Consider the following 17,924-nt stretch of genomic DNA (forward strand, 5'->3'; position numbering starts at 1 on the left):
CCAACAGAGGGCAGTATTTTCGCACGGAACCTTCTCGATCTATGATTGACAGATACAAGGGTACCATTAAAATCTGCTTTATAGAGGAAAATCTCTGTGACTCGGTCTGAGTGAATTTATGAATTTCATAATAAAATCTATCGCAACTTTTCGTTTGCCAACAAAATTTCAGTGATTAACTAAAGTTATTATTTTTAAGACAATTACAGAATGGATAATAAAACGTAAACATAACAAACATTTTCATGTTGTACATATCTAAAATACAACAACCTAACGTTGAAAAACAATTAAAATTACGACTGATACTTGAACTATCACTCGAACTAATATTAAACCACGTAGTAGAAACATTCGAGTTTAGCCATTTTGAGAGTCAGTATTAATAGCTAGAATTAACACTTGTAACATTAGAACTAACACTATACCTAGAATTAGAAACATTCGGGCTCGATAAACCGAAAGACAATGTTCACCGTGTGGTCAATAAAGCTGACAAATATCTATGTATACATTTTGTCAAAATATAAGTTACAAAGCTAAATAATATATAACCTTTATGTTTCGCTATTTCGATTATTTAAATTCAATAGAATATTATAATTTCAATAAAATTACATCCCACAACATGGTATAAATACATACCATAAAACTAGATATTTCTAATATAAGGCGTTACTAGCACTATTTACTTGGTAAAAATTGCAAAAACAAGTGGGCGATATAGGCCGTTAACTTCAGTCTATCGCCCGTGGGCTGAATATAAATAGGAAGTTTACATTTTGATCAGTGAGGCCAGCTGGTTGAGAGAAAATATTGTAAGGCTATATTATTATCTAATTTTATAGTTAAAACAAGAGAGCAAAAAATTAACTCATCAATTTTTATCTTTGACGCCAAAAGAGCAACGACCTTTTTAACGACGACAAAAAGCGACAACAAACACACAGTTCAATAATAGCCCAGATACGCATCATCTCAATCAAGAACGTCCAACCACGACTTCACGAACAAGCAACGCTCTAACAAAACCGCCGTCTAAATGATTTACAAGTGCGAGAACGTACCGCTACAAATAGATGGTGTACGTGTATGTGCTTCCTAAAGAAAGAAAAACGAGAGGAAAAGGATATTTAAAAAATCTTCACTAACTATAAATCATGTCCAGCCCACGCAAGCCGGTTGCAGCACTTATTAGCTGAGGTACATGCGAAGGAGTATTAAGGCTGGTCAGTGTTCCTTCGTCGAGAAAGCGAATTGAATACGAACGCGCCCACGTTTACTACATCGTCTAGACTTACAACGCCCTCGTTTGGCGACGACGCGAATCTACTGTATGAGGTTGCAGAAAATTGTTGTTGGTGCTGCCAGCTATCGTTTCTATATGAAACAGGCGTGTAACGTTGGTTACATACATTGTAGGGGTTAAAACAAAACACATTTTTAAACGTCCATTTTTTGAGTTTTAAACCACACAAAATAAAAGATTCCATAACTCTTTTCAGCTGACCTATAGCATGTTTTATATTTTTATGACATGTAATCCGTTTTAATGAAATTCAAAATCTAAATTCAACTGTTATTGATGTTTATTCCTTATTTTACGACACGTGTCGGTAAGATCGTTACGAATTGTTATTGTAATCGCTTTATACAAAGAAAATTTTGATATAAAAAATTACATGACACATGGCGAAAACAAAGAAAGAGGAGGAGAAAGGAATCAAATCGTTCAACGGTGGTGTATGCATTTCCTGTTGTTATTAGTAGGCAAAGAACCCGATGAGTCACCATCGGGTTCACCTCCGCATCACGCTACACGTTTATGTTTTCTTCAGGGAGAGACACCACTCCCACCGAACCAGGCTCGCCCACAAACAAGAAAAAATGCAGGACAGAAAAAAGGGTTGTCGAAGAGTAAAACGACCAGAAGGTGTCTGATGGGCGTTTAACAGAGACGGATTCAAAGCTAATTTTGTATTAAAGTCGATGAAAATTCGACACACGGCATATTTAATTCCTTTCCGGTAGGCAACCAACATAACGCAAAAGTTTTTAAATCGTTTTTATCATTTTCATTGTAGATCCTTTTGTAATTTTTTTTTAACGTTCACCTGTTTATAAGTATAATTTAAACAGGCAAGATTATACCAAATTAGGTAAAATAAATATTCCTTGATTCTCATGGTTAAATCACCACCCTAGTTGATAATTAAAACTACTTGTTTCTTCTTGTTAGGACTGGTTTTTAAAGTTAATTCCGTTTAAAAAATGCTGTTTTCCGAGAGGAATTCTTTATTTATCATTATTTAAAAATGTCCGCGCAGTTGGGTTATTGACCATTCTCGCGCTTTATCTTGAATCTGAGTTGCACGTATATGTTATTTCTTGCCCACTACCGGTTAACATGATCTTGTAGTTGGACTCCTTCGGGTGATGAAAAATCGAAATTTATCGTTATTTGTTTCACTTATCTATTGTTCGAAGAGCGTTATTGCCTCGAGTCATGCTACGATCGATGCTATCTTGGCGTGTTATAGACTGGGATATAATCGAAATAATTATTATTATTGGATTTTTCTCGGAATGTTGTAAGTTCGAATTGTTTATGGGATAATAATTTTACGGGTATTTGTTTTACCGCAACTAACCACGCGGAGGATAATATATTTCATTTTTAAATCCACTCACATTTTCATATCTCCTCACAAGATTTCATATTAGAAGGTTCTCATAAATTTTGCGTTTTAATACCTTAAACCTTCCGTTGAAAACGTTTTGATGATTAATAGAGGGGGCTTCCAAGTGCCATTTTGAACAATTTAATACCCTTACTCTTTGTTCTACATTCACCACTAGAAATTACAGCCATTTTACCGACAACAGTATAATTTCAAATAACAAATAACATCATAAACGAATCATGGCACCTTTTTGGCGACGACTTCTCTTTGCATCTGGGTACATTTCGAAGTCAAAAGGTTCCCGGTTGTTTTGTTGTGGTCTTTTATTAAGAAAATACAGGGGAATGATGTTGCGACAATTAAAAGTTTGCCTACAAAATTAAAGTTCAAAACGCAGTTCCAACACTTACTATTTTGTAACATTCACTACTACCTCATAGTTAGTTACAGATCATCATCCCAGTCTGCATAATAAGAAAGTATTTACTATAGTATGCTATCACGTTTAGAACTGCAACATTTTGACTAAAACAATGAATTTTATGCTAAAACAAATCCTATAAACCCACTTTTATACCAAAATATAACAATCAAACCAAGATTTATAATATTTAGGCTTGTCAATGATTTCGAAGATGTAGGGTTCTTCGATGAAATCCAATATTAGCAACAATAGAATGGTAGATGTGAAATAAAATTAAAAAATTAATCATTAATAATATATAGGAATAAATATAATAGAAAATCGCGGAAATTTACGACAATTAATTCAGAAAATTACCATAAATAGTACAGTCTGGAATACAGCATACTTATTAAATATCAACCGGATTTTAAACCCCTAATTTACAGGCGGATGTTATAGTCTATCCGTTACCTCAAAAACTGTAAAGCCATAGCAAACAGCAAACACATGGCTTCTTATACAACATTATATACGAAATTGTTCACATTGTTTTTATTTTTTAATTATTAGCACGTGCCATTTGCACATTATTCACGAGCAATCCCTTCACAATCTGGATACAATCATGGGAACCAGAATACAAAGAATCCTCTCAAGAACTTAACCACAATACGTAGGTAGGCAATTAGTTCCAACACCAATTATCGGTGTCATGTTTTAACGCGTGCTAACACTGATGAGATGTGGGGTTAACACGAGGCTGAAAACTAAAAAGAAATATAACACAATAATTTAAGTAGGTATATTACGGTGCCCTGTTAAAATTGAACACGCAAAGGAGTCCAGATAAAAACAAATTATGCGACGGGGAAATTAAAACGAGTGATTAACAGTAATTTTTTGTTTCTTTTTTGCGAGTTTGGCCACAAAAACTGATCGGAAACACGAACCCCGCATCCCGTATGTTTTCAGCTGTCTTCCGCGCTCTATTTATTTATATGTAAATTTCCTCTCTTATGCATTGCTTTTGCACAAACATACCCGATAGACGAACGTTACCTGCTTTTAGTGCATCGTAACATAATAATACTAGAAAGATCATTGAACTCTAAAATTTACTTTCATTAATAGTTAAACAGTGCGAATTTATGCGATTCACGCTGAATAATCAGAAATCATTTTTATTGCCCAATTCAAATCTCTTCTAATATCAACAGTTCGTGAAATCGACCACCACCACATTGGAATTCCGAGATATCTAAAGGTTTAATTGGATTAAAAGACGTTGAGGGAGCTGCGCGTTCGCGATGAAAGCTCAGACGAGCGGGAAAGCTCAGGACCGATTTTGGAGAAGAGAGCTTTACGGATGCGGTCGTCATGGGGACCGCCGGCTTCGTGCCGCCGCCGCTGCTGCTGCCGCCCCCGTATTTGTAGCTGGGTATCGATCGGTACAGAGTGGTGAATCGAGAGGAGAAAGGGTGGTTTTTGGTTGCCAACAAAAAGCTACGGGCTGGACTCAAGAGAAGATTTAAATGAATCATTCAAATCTGCTGATTTTAAAATCTACAGTAAAACCTTAGGAAGCAATTAACATTAAAATAAGAGAAATCTCAATTTCTTTTTCTTTCATTTACTTTTAATTTGACCAACTTTTACGCAGAAGAGTCATATAAATTTTAGTAACTGTTAATAAGGAAACGTCCAAAACAAGTTTCATAAAGATTTCAATAATTTTTAAAGTATTCAAAAATGTTAAATAAATTTCTCGTCGTGAATTTAAAACCAATTCACTTCGGCTTAACGTTATAATTAAGTGGAACTTGTCGCTTTAGCTCCACCGAATGTACGAATCATCACTCTTTGATTTTCGTTCATACAAATATTCTTATTTAAAAAAGCTTTTTACTTTTGTTAATTGTGCATTCTGTTGTGTTGCTTAATTACAATTATAAATAGTAAATAATTTATTCATGATTTAATGATTCAATGATAATTCAATGATTTTCCTGATTTAATAGCGATTTTGACAATTCAGCTGAGGATAAGCTTGTAACTCGAAACTAGTTCCGTTTAAATTAAAATTATAGCAAGTAAGAAGTTTTGATTTCTTTTTTATATACTTTCCGAACTTACAACATGGATCCAATTAATTAATTCTTATTTACAGATAAATACCGAATTCCGAGACAAACACGATGACGAGTTAAATTGGCGTGGCACTTTCATGGTGTTCGTCTTTTCTTTTTCATTTATTTTTAATTCGAAGAAATTTATGTGAAGAGTTTACCGCGGCATCTGTCACCATAAAACCAGTTTGTTGAAAATTGAATCTTCACATAAAATCGCACGACAACGAGAATCTTCGTAGTATTCTCGAAACGCCGCAGTAGACGCAAGGTGCTGCTTCTTCATTTGCATCTTATGGAAGGCAGTTTTCAAGGTCAACGTTTCCTGTACTGTGTTCCCAAAAAAATAACATTGTCGCATCTGCCACAGATGTGACAATTTAAGCAACTTTAAAATCAATATTACTAATTGATATTTTTATGATTTACTAAAATTGTATAAAACTATTATGATGTACGTATTGTAAATTTGAAACGAGGGAAACGGAATCGGTTAAAAAAAAAGGTAGCTTTGAGTGTGGAAACGGAAACTGCATTTGGCTCACGTACGTACGCTGTGCCGGAAGGAAAGTCATGTTCTGTCTAGCGGATTGAATGAATCCGGGTAGTTTATGTACGTCATTGGTATCCCAATTGGAATTCAGAGGCAAATTGGTTTCGACGTCTTCAAGTCTCTCAACAGAACTTCAAAAACCAGTTTGTCGGCAACGAGACTTCCGTTTATTTTTATTTTTCTCGGCAACGGTATTTCTTCATTTAAGAACGAGATCGCCACAGCAACAATGTTCAAAAAGTCACAGTTAAAAAGTCTGAAGACGCATGGCTAAACCCAAATGTTTCTAGTTCTAGAGCTAATGTTAGTTCTAATTTTAGCTCAAGTTAGAATCCAAATTGACAACAATAATAACTATTAGATTAAAAACCACTATGTTACAAGAACTTTTTCAAAACTGTATCATTTGGGCAAACAAAGACCGTCATTTAGTTTTGATCGTAGGGATAATATCCAAAAGATAAATATCACTTTCCATCGTTGAAGGGGGCTCTCGAAAAAAAAAAAAGAGGATGGAGGACAAATAGAGAACACTTTTCCAACGGTCGGGACTGCGGGGGCGACGTTGCCTGATCTATCGCTGATGATCCCCGCAGACGGCTGGGCGACTCACCCTCGACCGGCTTCAACCCGTTCGTGGGATTAGGGATGTGTCATTCATGCTAGATGGCGTGTGCGACTCGCCGGAAAGGATACGCCTCGTTTTTTTATTACCAATCCTCGTTTAAAAAACATTCTCTACAGTAAAACCATAATATCCTCAAGATTCATCCTTCGTCGACGCTCGAAATTACGTTTTAATGAACGTTGGTAATTTCGTCAAATCAGAGAAAATAGAAAAAGGACACTCTATAATTACGGTATCATTCCGATTAAAATGTTGTTTAAAAATCTTTAAAGATTTGAGAAAATAAGTAAATAAAAATATCATTTAATATATGGAGGATCAATAAATCTCAACTTGCGAACCCTACAAATGCAATCAATCGCACCCTTTTCAAGTACAACACTGCGTTTACTCCCTTTTATGGTAACCAGGGCGTTAAATAAACACCCTACCGCGCCCCTTAATAAAGTCCCCTAAACTCCCTAAAAGCCCTACAGCAGCTTCCGTAATCGTCACGAAAACCTCTAGTTTTAACCGAAATCACCGTGTTCAAAAACTAACACCAAAGCGATTTCCTAAGTAATTGAACATTTCTAGAAGTACAACTCAACTAATGGTAGTTGAGGTACATAATAAAATTGACAAATTGTAGTACTTACGTCTTCCGTAACTTCTTCGACTTCACCGTTCTTCTCCTTATCCTTGGTCGGTTTAGATTTGTCCTTCTTCGAAAATGATATGCTTCTCAACGACCACTTCTTCTTCTTTTTCGTTTTTTCCTTGCTTTTTTCTGTGGCGGTTTCTTCGGCTGATTTTTCATCGGCTGTTGCGGCTTTTTCGGGAGTGGTGGGTGTTTCTATGTCTTTTTTATCCCTGTCGCCACCACCTTCCGTGTCCGGCGTTTGGGCCTCTTCCGTTTCAGGTAAACCATTCTCTTTTACCGTTTCCTCATCCTTTTTCTCCTCATCCGTTCCATTCTCTTTCTCCTAAAATGTTTAAAAAACACATGAGACATTTATTTTGAAAACACGAGGGAGAATAAGATTAAAATAGCTATCGAGATAATAGATATCGTCGGCCAAGAATACACACGTCTAAGACTCAATTGGAACTAATTGAAACACAAAGGCAGATAAGGGAGAATTAATTCGAAACTGCTCTGCCTTCTCGTTGGTCTCAGGGTCTCTTCGGTAAGAGAGAATGTAAAACACGCCGGCATTGTAACATTTAAGTATTCAAATTGTCCTGTGTGCTGCCTCGCATGGACAATAGCTTCGAGCTCTGTGCGGAGGCATTTAGAGGAAGACTTTGCTCGAACGCCAGCGATTAATTCCAGCGATAAACAGAAGCCAGGGGCGTACTAACAAAACGTTAAGGACCTTAAGAGCATTCGGTTAAAAGATCTAATTTTACGACAATCATAAACGAGATGTTTTCTAAACAGCGTGAAGATGATCATGTTTACTGACACCATGATATGTACTATAAATAAAACTGTTGGAAGGTTTCGATGTAATGAACTCAAAAAGTATATCGTATCTAAATTCCCATAAATAATTATCGGGTAACGATATACTTCAATATAAAATGAATCATAGTATTGAATTCGTTTACCTCAGAGATAACATTACCATTCCAATCTTAACTCGCTGGTATATCATTATTTAACTATTCAAGTCTATGACTCAGACTGCAATTATAATCGCATAGAGATCATGATTTATGCATAAACGCCCAGTAATTATATCGACTTCAGCTCAACGTCCTATTATAAATATACTTTGAAACCGGTCATGTACCTATAACCAATAACACAAGACATTGCAAATCCTTTCATACACACAACGTTTTACGTCCTTGCATCTGAACCTTAATGGGTGAAGGGTACAGCTGATGGGCAGTTACGTTTGACTGGCAACATACAGGTCCAGTTTCTCTCGTCTGTCTTATTCGTTTATGTTTGTATATTGCACGTGCACATATGATTATGAGTGTGTGTGTTTATTGAACAAGAATACCAAGTAAAACGAATACCAAAGCGCCAAGCCGATTGTGTACACGTGACGTAGACGAGAAACTCGTAGGTTTGCGCTGAATACGGTGGGTTTAACGTCGACCTTGGAACGGTACAATAACCTAACCTAACTCTGCGACAACTCCCCATTCGTGTGCAGCCATACGTGGTGCTGTGCTCTGTTATTGAGATTGGTGACGAGCAAATGGTTTTTTGATGACCATTGTTGGGGTGTACAAATGGCAGTGGACATTATTGATGATATAAGGATAATGTAAAATGAGATTTAACGAAACAAACTGCAATGTTAACCACAGATTAATTCAAAAAGTAATTTAAAAAACGGAGAATGAAACAGAAGTGCACATGTTTGATACGGTGTTAAACCCAACCTATTCAAAATGTAATTTCAACATTTTCAGTCGTTCGTTTAATTCCCGTAAATTGGCGGGTGACATTGACCCTAACGCTGGCCATTGTGTGCCGGTTCGGCCTAAAACGAGAGAGGATCAACGGCACAGCATGCATACAAGGGAAGGACAGGCACGGTATCGGCGTGAATCACGTCGTTTACAACGCACTATTTATAAAAAGACCTTTGAATCTTCTCTACGACTGCAAGTAAATCGTGCGGTTACGGAAATAGACATCCGTAAAATGTTGACGCAGATCAGGAATTAAGAACGTTTCTTATTTTACATTATAACGCAAAGATTATGCAATTTTATTACCAATAACGATAGTAAGTCTACAATTACTGAAGAGATTAATAGACCAAGGCTACCGAACACACCTTTCAATATAAAAGTTTTCAGTCAGCATGGTTTGTCGTTGTCGGAAGCATATTAACGAGCACCTAATTTATGAAATGCGAACACTGTAAAGGAGGAGTTATGCTATGCGGTCAATTGTCATTGTCGTTTCGCATACCGGATGTACAAGACCATCTGTGTAACACTGTTGGACATCACTTACTGAAAACGACTCGTTGTTTCGTTAGCGTCATGGTATGTAAAATATTTCAATTTAATATGGCTACGCAAATTTCGTCGACACTCAAATCAGTATTTTTAACGTACAAGACGTGAACGTTTTGTATTATAAACTCAAGAAATAGATGGAAATTTATTCGTGTAATAACTAAATATAAATAATTTAATTTCAATATCAATATCGGCATATTATGTTAATTAAATTTTATAGGATAAGCCAATAGCCACGACAAATTTGTGGGGATTAGAAGACCGACCGAAATGGTAAAATGTCAAAATTAAACGTGAAGGTCACATATGGCAGAGCGGAGAGTGGTTTATATATAGATCGCGGCGACCTGAAAAGACCAGTTCTTGGGCAGCCTGTTTCAAAGATAAGTTTTGCACGTTCGAGCCACGTTTCCACTACGACCAGAGGCGCCGCATGCCCCTAATGAGGACAGCAAAAATATCTAGAAGAACGAGTTTCTTTTTTTATTCATGTTCCTCTATGTTTACGCCCGTTAAAGCAAATTAACGGGCGTATGATAAGTTTTGGTTCCTATTGTTAGTGTCTTAACTAAATACGATAATAATAAAAAAATTATTCTTAGATTTCATGTAAACTGCTTCTGTTTTGTTATACTCCAGGTAGTCATTTCATGAATGTTCTTGTACAAACGAGAACAGGTAAACGAACCCGTATGTATTAAAGGACAGGTGTGCAAAAAGTCTGTTGTAGGCAAACAAAAAAAAACATGCTTTTTTGCATAGTAACAAGAAAAATGTTCCCAAAAATTATTTTCCAAGAAATTTCAAGTAGGGAGGTACATTTTATTTAATCACGGTGAATCCTCTCGGAGAGATTTTCTGAAAACTACGTTATAAATAATTCTCGTCGGCTGGTGACGTGTACACCTGCCGGTATTACCCAGAAGTAATCAGCACGCTTCACTCTGACGTCCGTTTACGTTTATAAAACCATGTGTCGTGCGCACACCCATCCCAAGATAATTCACCAGCAATCGCATCCAGATGAGGGAGAGAGCATCCAAGTAACATTGCCTCCCATTTAAGTTTCCTTCTATCAAAAAACACAATTTCCCCAAGGACTGTGAACTTTGCTTTTCCGGCCTTTTGCGTATACAAAGGCTACGCGTTATGGTGTATCTTAACATATAGAAGAAAGCATATCGTCAACATCTGTTCCGATGATCCCAAAACAGTATTCTTGGGATGGTTGGAATTTAGTGTACACAAATAAACTTTCCTGTATATCCACATTTGTGTATTAAGAAGTTGTTGGATTAGAAGAAAAAATAATTATAGCCTAAAATTAGATTTAATTTATCACTGGAGCATTCTTGGAACTCGTGTACCAATTATCTTTTTCATTACAAAAATACTATTACAGAAAAAAACAGCATATCGAATCGTCCAAGAACGCGGCTTCTTCCTTTCACCGTTATTTTATCTATAACTTTCATTGCCATCATCACGTTGGTATTATCTCCTAGCGCAGGCAGAGGGCATTAATTTTAACATACCCGGCTAATTTGAGCGTTGCGCAACGACCCTCAGGGCTGTTTGCGTTGCAAATGGCGCCGCTAATTGCGCCCATTGTCGAGTAATAAAAAAAAGAGCAGAGTGAAAGCAGAACCCCTCTTTTTAGGGGCGGAAAAACTCGACGGCGCAATTCATTTGCAAGTTTTTCCTCTTCTTCTATCGCGCCGTAATTGGCGGTAGGGTCTTTTACAAAACTCTACACAGAAGATTTACTTAGAGGTGGGAGGATCTTTGAAAGTCTCTCTGTCCAAGAGATTGTACAGGGAAGGGTCACTTTTAACTATACAAAGAGGTTTGAAGAAGTTATAAAGTGAAGTTAACTTGTAAAAAGAGTGTTATAATTTTAAAAATTCTTTAAATAGTAGTAGGAAGAAAACGGTTTAATGTAACAACGAGATCTTTTTCAATTTACGAAGAATTAAGAAATTGATGTTCGAATTTTTAAACGTTCGGCGAGGTTAACGATTTTGAGGGCAAGTTTGTAATTGTCGGCTGAGTCTTATTTGCAGTTGGCAGCCAATTTTGCGTCAAAAAAAGCAATTGATGTCGGATAATTGGTATTGTTAGCGAGAGAACCCGACCCTATACAGTTCCTTCATAACTGAACCCTTTCTCTTATACAACATTATTTTATTGTTGCTGAAGGTCGTAACGGTACAGCTCATAACCACGTATTAAACTCTAAAAATAACTGGGATTAATGAACTTTATAAGTGATAAGCCAGGATTAATTGACCGTTTTCTACTAATTTAAGATTTTACGAATTGGTTTATTGGCAATTTATTATTTCATGAAATTCATATCTTTTAAAAATATATTTGATGTCATAACTGGTTACTTTTCGATATATTTATTTATTTGTTACAAAAGTATTTACTCTAAAACAGGAAATATCTTATCGATATTACGAAAATTTAATATTATATTTATTTTAGTTACTCACATTGCTTTCTGCCTCCGTGTGAACAGTTCCATTAGTTGTAATCTTAGGATCAACTTCCCCGATCTCTTTGACTATACCCTCTCCTTCAATGACGGGACAATCTCCTTCGCCTTTCTTGGGAGTTGTAGTAATATCAACTGATCTTCTAGACTGCCGAGCACCCATGATTTATATTACAATATATCTGCAATAAGAAAAAGTAATCGATTAAAACTCAAACATTTCAGGAAGTAAATTCTCGAGTTAATTGAATAGAACCACAGGCGTACTTTGAAAATCATTCACCGCCTTGGAAATTCTAAAGCCTTCTTGTATTATAAACCGTTAGCAAATCTTTGTTGTGTTGTTAATAAATTAAACACGACAGAGCTCGGCATATCTAATGCGGAGAAGCTTTTGTTCGTAACCGGTTGAGGATAAACCTAATTCAATTGGACATCGGTGAACGTTCGCGCCAACATCGAAAGATAGAGAACGTTGCAGAAGGAGATTGCAAAGTAAACTTACTAAGACGTGATGTGCTTCGTCAGTTAGAGAAAATGATTCAGAGCGGCAGTAAAGCTCTTGATGATACAAATAATACTGTTTGAGCAGATACGATGATCTCCTTTTGAAAATACTGTCACGTTTAAAATGACACATAACCTTATTTTAAAAAATTGAGATTTGTCATCATATCATAAAGATTAAAAAACCTATTTTTACCAAAATAAGCACAGATAAAATTTAATTATTATTGGATGCACGCATTTAATATTTATTGTAAAAAAAAGCTTTGTCAATGGGAAATTTTTCGCCGATACCAAACACCGTCAACTTTATAAGGAGTATTCCTGTACACCAAGATAATTTTATCAGTGGGTTTCTTTGTGCGCTCGAGATACGAGTATACAAAACGAGCTTCGAAGAGTCACGTATGGAATTCGGCCTTGACAGATATTTGCGTGTCGTCGTTTCTTTCTTTTTTTGAATTTCCTTAAACGAGGCACGGTCGCTTTTTGTTGGGTTAAGGTGTAGTTGCAAAGTACGTTTTGCTTACTTTGATTATGTATGAAATTTACATAAAATATATCGATTCGCACGAAGAATGTTACTAACAGGAAGTGAGTAATGACCAATCATCACCTCTACATATGCATCACCAACCGAACATTCCGATTAATAGTTACATACCATTCGAAACAATTCACGTTTCATTCTTAAACGAGCATATTTGGTTGTTGATTAGAAAGTAAATTGTTGTGATAGGCGAAGAATGTGTAATTAGTGATTACCACTTATATATTGATATTACGGTGTAATATAGTTGTGAAATATAGTTATAAGACTTGATTATTGATGGTGGCTTCATTACATAATCACAATCAAATCCGAGTCGTTATTTTGGATAAAGATACATTACTAAACTTGTAATGATGTTAATAATTAAAAAATGGAATGTAACACACTTGAAATAAGAAAGCTAAATTATTTAAATAACCAAAGCGTGAAAGCACGTCCGTAAAATACTATTATACAGCTACTGCTGTGGGCAGCTTTAATTAATTTGTACATTTGAAACAAACACAACAACTAAAACAAAAATGCTTTGTTTGCAACAATATATATAAAATAATGAATTTGTTAAAAATGTTAAATGTTGGAAACTTTTTCAGTGCGCAGATAGAAAATGTCGCAATTCGTGTCACGTTTAGCTACATAAACGTTTTTATGTAGAACAGAATTATGAGTTACCTTAGCTTGAACTAAAACTAGAATTAACACTAGTGCTAGAACTAGAAACATTCGGGTTTAGCCAAACGACGAATCTTTCTAGTTCTAGTTTTAGTTCAACTAAAACGCAGCAATTTTCTTGAATTTAATGCACGGTTTAACCCGAATATTTTCAGTTCTAGGTCTATTTACTATTAGTTCAAGGGATAATGGCAATGTTAATTCTAGTCTTAATTCAATTAATTCCGGCCGTGAAAGCCATCGTACTTATATTACCTTACCTTGTTCTTTGTTGTACAACACCCAAGTTAGAATATTATGCGCAAGTATTAACCTTAAGAATTGCCGTTGAAATGATACATCAAACGTTTAATAAATGCGCATTTAAATAAGAAATGTTTCGCTTTTATTATAGCGGAAAATATGTTGACTCTGACTAAATGGATCTCTCTGAATCACTTTGTTGGTAGGCTAAGAATTCTGTAAATATTGGTTTTATGATGAATGTTTGCAAATTATTATTTTTATTTGCTGTTGCAATAAAAAGATTTAGGTTAAATAGTATTTTAACCTAAAAAACGTATAGAAATAACTTAAAAAAGAAACAATATAGAATCTCATAAAAGAAATAGATGGATTCCTGTTGATATTCCCGACATCTTAGCACCTACTATAACCGGTTTTGAAAGACGTTGCAGGAAGAAGAGTGGGTGACTAGAACGATTGCGCACACGACCGTGACCTTCACAAAGGGTAGATACCAAAAAATCTACCCAACACTCATAAAAAAAAACGAACAGATTTTTGTATCCTTACACAAATATATAAACTGCAAATTTTCAGAACAACTTCTTCCTAATAACAAGATAAGCACCAAAACAACGAAAACGTATTCACAAAAACTACACTTTTCACTATTATTATAGTAAAGGTAATAATAAAGGTCTTAAGTGTCCCGGAGCAGCTGTAACCGAACTATACGGACCACTGATCGAGGTACGTCCGCCGCCGGCCTCGTGAGGAAAGGAAAAAAGAATGACAACAACGCACAGACTGTGCTGGCAACGGGCGGTATACTGCGGGAGGGAGAACTTTGGAAACAACGCGGGCTGTTTCTATAACACTTTTTCTCCTTCGAACGGTAAACAAAACTGAACTATCACCACGGTTCTATTACTTTATTTCAATTCTAGAGGAATTCTCTCGCGTGGATTGGTTCTGGTGCGTGGTGTTGCTTTACTGGCGAAGTTCCGGAATTAATCGGACGAGGACGGTGCTGGATACAAAAAGAAAGGGAGAGGGAACGAACCACATCATTTCATGACACCCAGAGTCGAGTTACTCAAGGATTTATTAATAAAAGAGGGGAAGTTCATTTCAGATATTTTTGGCTTTTTTAAGCTTTTTAAAATTTAGATATCGGTTCTAGGAAAAACGATAAAAGTGTTACTCTGAATTATACAAATTATAGACTTAAATATTTGAACGAAATGATAAAGTTCTACAAACGTAAGTCAATTCAAAGAAAAAGATAAATCTGTAGTTAAAATTATGTAGATACAGGGTATTAGGTAAATGAGTTCTCATAGCTCAAAAACGATAATTATAGAAGAATTATAGAAGACCCTGTCCTTTCGTTTATGGGAAAGCGAATATTTGTTATTTCTCCTAGAAATTTTGTTTCTTTAAAGAAAGAAAAAGTTTCACAATTGTTTCGCCACTATTAAAATGACGGAAACTATTGCACAAAAATGAATCAAGGTTAAATTTTATTTTCTGGAATCATATATGTAAATGCAACTGTATTTGGAAAGCCGAGTTGTATCTGTTAAAGAAAACTTGTTGCTTTGGCAACTGATCGGAATTGGTAGCCATTGTTTTGTATTATTATTCCTTCAAACCTTCTATTTAAAACATGTTAATGATTGCTTTATTATTTTTTTTTCTTATAGACCAGAATTTTAGGTGGGGGATAAGGAAAGGATGTGTACATTTTATGTGGGGATGATTGGGAGATAATTGATCATATGCTGAGGTGTGACGATTTAAGGAAGTACGATGGTATGGAGTGAAGACAACAACACTACCACTTGGGTACCACCTTTTTAAGATTCTGCGTCCTGATTGATAGCAAAACTTGCTTCGAACAGATGGATATTTGTCGGCTAACGACTCAAATTACTTAAACTTAAAAAGTTTTTATTAGATCAATGAAGGATAGGTTTTGCAAAAAAGCAACTGTTGATATATCTTGAAGACCCTAACTTTATGTTCTGTCAATAGATAAAAATCGGGAAATTCCAAGTTCCCAATACTTTTGTTTTGAATACAAATTGTTACTCAATGTTACCGGCGTCAAACTATGCGGAAACCTGTTCCGTTTTGCCGAAAGCAAACGAACAATGAACCGGAAACCATTACTCCAGCCTATTGTCCTTGTAATATAGGAACATTAAATTAAAAAAAAATATATATTGGTAAGTAGGAATTCTTAAACAATTCCCTAAACATTTTTATTAAAGTTAAAAGAAATCCATTTTTTTGCAGTTCAATTCGTTAAAGATAAAAGGTTTTAGTGCATATGCACTCGTTATCAATATAATTTACTGAGAAGCCGGTTTTTTTTATCGAAATCCCGAAAACCACACTAATTTGGAAAAGTTAAATATTGTATAAACATTCGTGCGAAATTTCGTAATCACACACAGAATAAATTTAATTGAATTTGCACCGAAAGATGATTTGACATCATCCATCAATTTGAGTACTTTTGAAACAGTTTGTAATTACAAAACAATCATAGAATGTCGAACGTTCACCGACATTAAAAAGAGTGAAAGCGCATTGACACCAACGACTTTATATTGTGCAACGTAGTAGTTCTCTCGTATACGCAAGAACTCCGTCACTATACCGGCGGAATGCGAATATAACCTTCCGAGGTCAACTCACGAGAAAATCAGCGTCAATTCTCAGATTCCAATATAAATAGCAACGAAAATTTCAAAATAACGATAATACAGTCGACGTTTAAATAAAATAAAATTATTTATTATGTCTAAGTAGTATTCTTCAAAATATCTTTCTTATCTCATATTATCATTAAATTTCGATTTGCGACAAATGTTATTTTGAAAACTAGATGATAATTTATAGAAAAACAATCCGTATCTCGCACGATATAAATATTATTGTGATCTTCGCATTCCAGAGATGTAACGAAGCAAAACGGTAAATAGCGAATGAGAAAATGCTCTAGAAATATAATTAAACAACGAGAACGTTGACAAATTTCATAATTCCAACATTTTCATTTCACGCAATAATACGTTTGAACAGAGTATCGTACATAAATAAAATTACTGATTTTGAACTCTGCTAAGAATGAAATTTTTTGAATTAAAACTAGAACTACTACTCTTAGTTTTAATGATAGTGCTAGTCTAAGTTCTAGTTTTAATTTTTGTTTCAAAATGACTCATTAAACAAGAATGTTTATCCACCTCTTATCTAACTAAAACGAAATAATGAATCATAAATTAACGAAAAAAGAACCATTTAGCCGAGTTCTAAATATAGATGATTGTTCTGAAAGGATTTGTTATTTTAAATTCTAATATGGGGGAAGATGTAAAAAAAATTGACCTGCCTGCGCTTAAAATTCCAATCCACCCGTATAAATAAAACACAAAATACGGTTTCGTAAACTCAACAGAAACCACTTCTTTACATAATGCACGCTTTGTGTCTGGAAAATGTGTTATTTACTAGATATACCCTGTGTTAAAATGTACGATTACATTGCCAGAGGGACTGGTTCTGGTAGCACAAATAAGGAGCTTTTACGATGGTCGAGATGTAATTTGTAATGTAAACTTTTCGTAAACACGTCAATACTTCAGAAAAAGTGCTTAAACAAGAGTTTTTTTATACCTGTACATATCATAATATTTGTATTAAAAATAACAAGCGATATGAAGTTAGAAATATATGTACGTAAACTTCGCTATACATATAACACAATACTAATGAATGAAAAATACTGACAATTAAAGTAATTTGCAGTATATTACAAGTTTTGCAGCAATTCTAAATTTATTGCTTCGTCGTCAAGATAGAATGGCCAAATTGGGACGTGAGAACGCTTTCGTTAGACGTTTGAGATTTAGGACACAAAAACAAACAATAAACCTTCTCCTCCATCAAGGATGGGTACCCTTTATAAAACACATAATGAGAATACTGCAATCCCAATTATAATACAATCTAATTATATTATTTTAAATGATATCAAAAAACATTTTATTCTAATTTTTTATCAATCCATTTAGCACAATGAT

At 35.0% G+C, this 17,924-nt stretch overlaps 1 protein-coding gene across 5 annotated transcripts in view; it reads right to left on the minus strand.

Moving 5' to 3' along the window:
* LOC111415755 (fibrous sheath CABYR-binding protein-like) overlaps positions 1–17,924 on the minus strand; it is a 56,687-nt gene that overhangs the window by 18,555 nt on the left and 20,208 nt on the right. For 3 of the 5 annotated variants that reach the window (XM_071201533.1, XM_023047604.2, XM_023047602.2), the window contains exons 2-3: positions 11,872–12,055; positions 7,036–7,362 (exon numbers count right to left, since the gene is read on the minus strand). In XM_071201533.1, coding sequence (XP_071057634.1) covers positions 7,036–7,362; positions 11,872–12,036 — 492 coding nt within the window. In that variant the 5' untranslated portion in view covers positions 12,037–12,055. Of the gene's footprint in view, positions 1–7,035; positions 7,363–11,871; positions 12,056–13,865; positions 13,884–14,400; positions 14,837–17,924 lie in introns of those variants that run through there. The other 2 variants (XM_023047603.2, XM_071201532.1) reach the window with 2 other exon arrangements.

The sequence above is a fragment of the Onthophagus taurus genome, chromosome 2 (assembly GCF_036711975.1).
Source record: "Onthophagus taurus isolate NC chromosome 2, IU_Otau_3.0, whole genome shotgun sequence".
In the NCBI taxonomy this organism is placed as follows: Eukaryota; Metazoa; Arthropoda; class Insecta; order Coleoptera; family Scarabaeidae; genus Onthophagus; species Onthophagus taurus.